The 2811-nt window shown below is 36.4% G+C and overlaps 1 protein-coding gene across 1 annotated transcript; it reads left to right on the forward strand.

Annotated features, from left to right (window-relative positions):
- Window positions 1-345: 345 nt before the first annotated feature.
- On the forward strand, window positions 346-1629 carry Vps60 (vacuolar protein sorting 60). Its single transcript, XM_068286075.1, has 5 exons — window positions 346-554; window positions 626-777; window positions 841-1006; window positions 1071-1304; window positions 1369-1629. Exons 1-5 carry the CDS (start codon window positions 486-488, stop codon window positions 1429-1431), a joined length of 684 nt encoding a protein of 227 aa, XP_068142176.1. The 5' UTR covers window positions 346-485; the 3' UTR covers window positions 1432-1629.
- The last annotated feature ends 1182 nt before the right edge of the window (window positions 1630-2811 follow it).

Raw genomic sequence — 2811 nt, forward strand, 5'->3', positions numbered from 1 at the left:
ATGCAAGAGCCCCCCTACAATATACAGATCTTGTTTCTACACTGTAGATAATAAAAATACCAAAAAAATAAATACTTAGCCGTTTTAGCTTTTTAAGTGCTGCATATTTTACCTCCGTGTTTTTTTATATTTGAAATATTAATACAACAAAGCAAATGTATTATATACATGGCTAGTGAAAGTAAGTGAATGAATTAATTTGTGATGTTTAGCTTTCGCCAATAGCATAACATAACTTTAAATACTTTTTGATATTTGAACTGACAAAGTTTACATTTATCTACATGTTATCTACATAAAAAGTAAAACTACGGTCACATTGGATCACACAGCTGTTGTGTTTTTTTACAAAAACCCAAAGAAGAAGCAGAAACAAATAAAAATTAGTCATCAAACAAAATTTAAAGTGAATTGAAGTTAACAAATATCAATTCCAAAATTTCCACATTTACCTCATAAAAAACAATCAGAAAGCAATAAGTAAAATGAATCGTCTATTTGGACGCGGCAAGCCTAAAGAGCCTGGACCAAGCCTCAACGATTGCATCTCTGGTGTAAGTTAAAGGAAAACAAAGATTCAAAACAAAGGGAAAATGTCTCGCTTTGAACAATTATACATACATAGGTCGATGCCCGAGCCACCAATATTGAGGAGAAGATTGCCAAGCTGGAGACGGAGCTGCGTAAATATCGCGAACAAATGTCCAAGATGCGTGAGGGACCAGCAAAGAACTCTGTGAAGCAGAAGGCATTACGGGTGCTTAAACAAAAGAAAGCGTAAGAATCTTTGAATCTTTTTTCTGAAGACACGCCCCAAGCAAGCTACTATCGATCTTTTAGATATGAACAACAGGCCGAATCTCTGCGCAATCAATCCTTCAACATGGAACAAGCTAATTATGCGGCACAATCTCTCAAGGATACTCAAGCCACAGTCGCGGCCATGAAGGATGGCGTCAAGCAAATGAAGAATGAATACAAAAAGATCAATATTGATCAAATTGAGGTAACTGTTGCAGCAATCGCCGTTGCCGAAGCAAACGCTGTAATGAATATTTCTGTCTGATTAGGATATACAAGACGATATGGCCGATATGTTCGAGCAGGCAGATGAAGTTCAAGAGGCCTTGGGACGCACCTATGGCATGCCCGAGGTGGATGATGATGATTTGCAGGCTGAATTGGATGCATTGGGTGATGAAATTGCCTTAGATGATGATTCCAGCTATTTGGATGATGTGGTCAAGGCTCCTGAGGCACCTGACAGAGAGCCAGGAGCCGATAGTATTGTTCAACCGGGAAAGGTAAAAACAAAATCTCCTAATCTCGGATAATAGAGGTGATCTAAAATGTATGTTCTATTTTTAGAGCACCATTGAAACGGATGAATTTGGCCTTCCGAAAGTTCCTACCTCTTTGAAGACCACATAAACGATGCTTTTTCCACTCTTTTCGTATTAAATATGAATTAATACATACATATATCTAATATAGAAATGAAATCTTTAAGTCTTTTTTTTTTAAATGCATTTTTTTTCGTTTTTTTCGTAAATTTTGTATATGCAAGCTTTTCTATTTTCGTTTTTGTTTAAAAAATAAATAACAAACAACACATGCACACAATGTAAATTCAAAGATCACTCTTATTAGAAATGCTATACCTAAAACGAATCGTGTTGAAACGACGCTAATCAATGAATTAGCTTGTAAAACGGCTAAAATTTGATGAGAAATTCTCTCTAGCGAAAACAAAAGGAAAGTAAATCTGATTATACTTGGTATACTGTTCGAGTTGTTTGTTAGCCATATTCTCTTAGTTTCAAAGTAAGGGCAACTTTCTATGGGGATGATCCATTCATTAAATTGTAGCTATAAAATAGAACTTCTAATAAGATGAAAATTGTATGTTTCAGGGGTCGATCGCTGTGATTTCAATAATTATGTTCTGGAGTCTATATAATAAATATTACCCAATTCGGAAATTATATGCAATGGTATATTGTAAGGAGGACGTATGTGGAAGTCGATATATACGTCATACATACACCAGTAAATATAAAATATTTAAATACAACAAAGTAAAACGCAAGGAGCTAATTTATAGATATTAACTGCATAAACTTTGGTAAGTTGTCAGTGTATTTTATTCGCTCTTAAAAGTTAGTCTATAGATTTAGAGTGTACAAACTATCTTACGGACTGGTCTTTAAATTATGTAGCTAGGTAAGTTAGCTTACGATCGACTGAAAACTAATTTACACTGTTTAAATTTTGTACGCTTCTTCCTCTTTGTTACCGTTGTCGGTAACCAAAACGGTAAATACCGTAACGCAGGAGTTTCCGATTAGCGAACAAAGCTCCAAACAAAATATTAAAAAGAGAAAAGGAGATTCATTGAAAAAGCGCTTGACTAAAATACAATTGTTCTCTTTTGCAAGGACTCACTCTCTCTCTTTCTTAAGTGCAATATGCAATGTTCTCTTACTTGTCTGCTACCCCACACATACTCTCGCTTTTCAAGTGACTTCTCTTCCAGCTTGAGCTCTCCCACACACTTGTACTCTCGCTCGGTATGCGCCTCTCTTTCTCTCTCTCTCTCTCTCTGATGGATAAGTGAGCTTTGAAGTTCATAGCATGAACTTGAGGCAGTCGCGCGTGTTGCTGCTATATCTCTCTTTCTTACTGTGTGCGAATGTGTGTGTGTGTGTGTGTGTGTGAGCAGTGCACTGTGCGCTGCTGGTTGCTGTTGGCGCTGCCGTTGCTTGTGTGCAAAAATATGTTCGCCTTTTAGTCTTCATTTGACTGCTGTAA

Source organism: Drosophila tropicalis, unplaced genomic scaffold, assembly GCF_018151085.1.
Source record: "Drosophila tropicalis isolate 14030-0801.00 unplaced genomic scaffold, ASM1815108v1 contig_443, whole genome shotgun sequence".
NCBI classification, from domain to species: Eukaryota; Metazoa; Arthropoda; class Insecta; order Diptera; family Drosophilidae; genus Drosophila; species Drosophila tropicalis.

Excerpts from the sequence above, each read along its gene's own strand:
- Vps60 (XM_068286075.1), top strand. The coding sequence starts at position 486 with ATGAATCGTCTATTTGGACGCGGCAAGCCTAAAGAGCCTGGACCAAGC. Across the intron at positions 778-840 it reads GTGCTTAAACAAAAGAAAGC|ATATGAACAACAGGCCGAAT; the intron begins GTAAGAATCTTT and ends TCGATCTTTTAG. Across the intron at positions 1,305-1,368 it reads GTATTGTTCAACCGGGAAAG|AGCACCATTGAAACGGATGA; the intron begins GTAAAAACAAAA and ends TTCTATTTTTAG.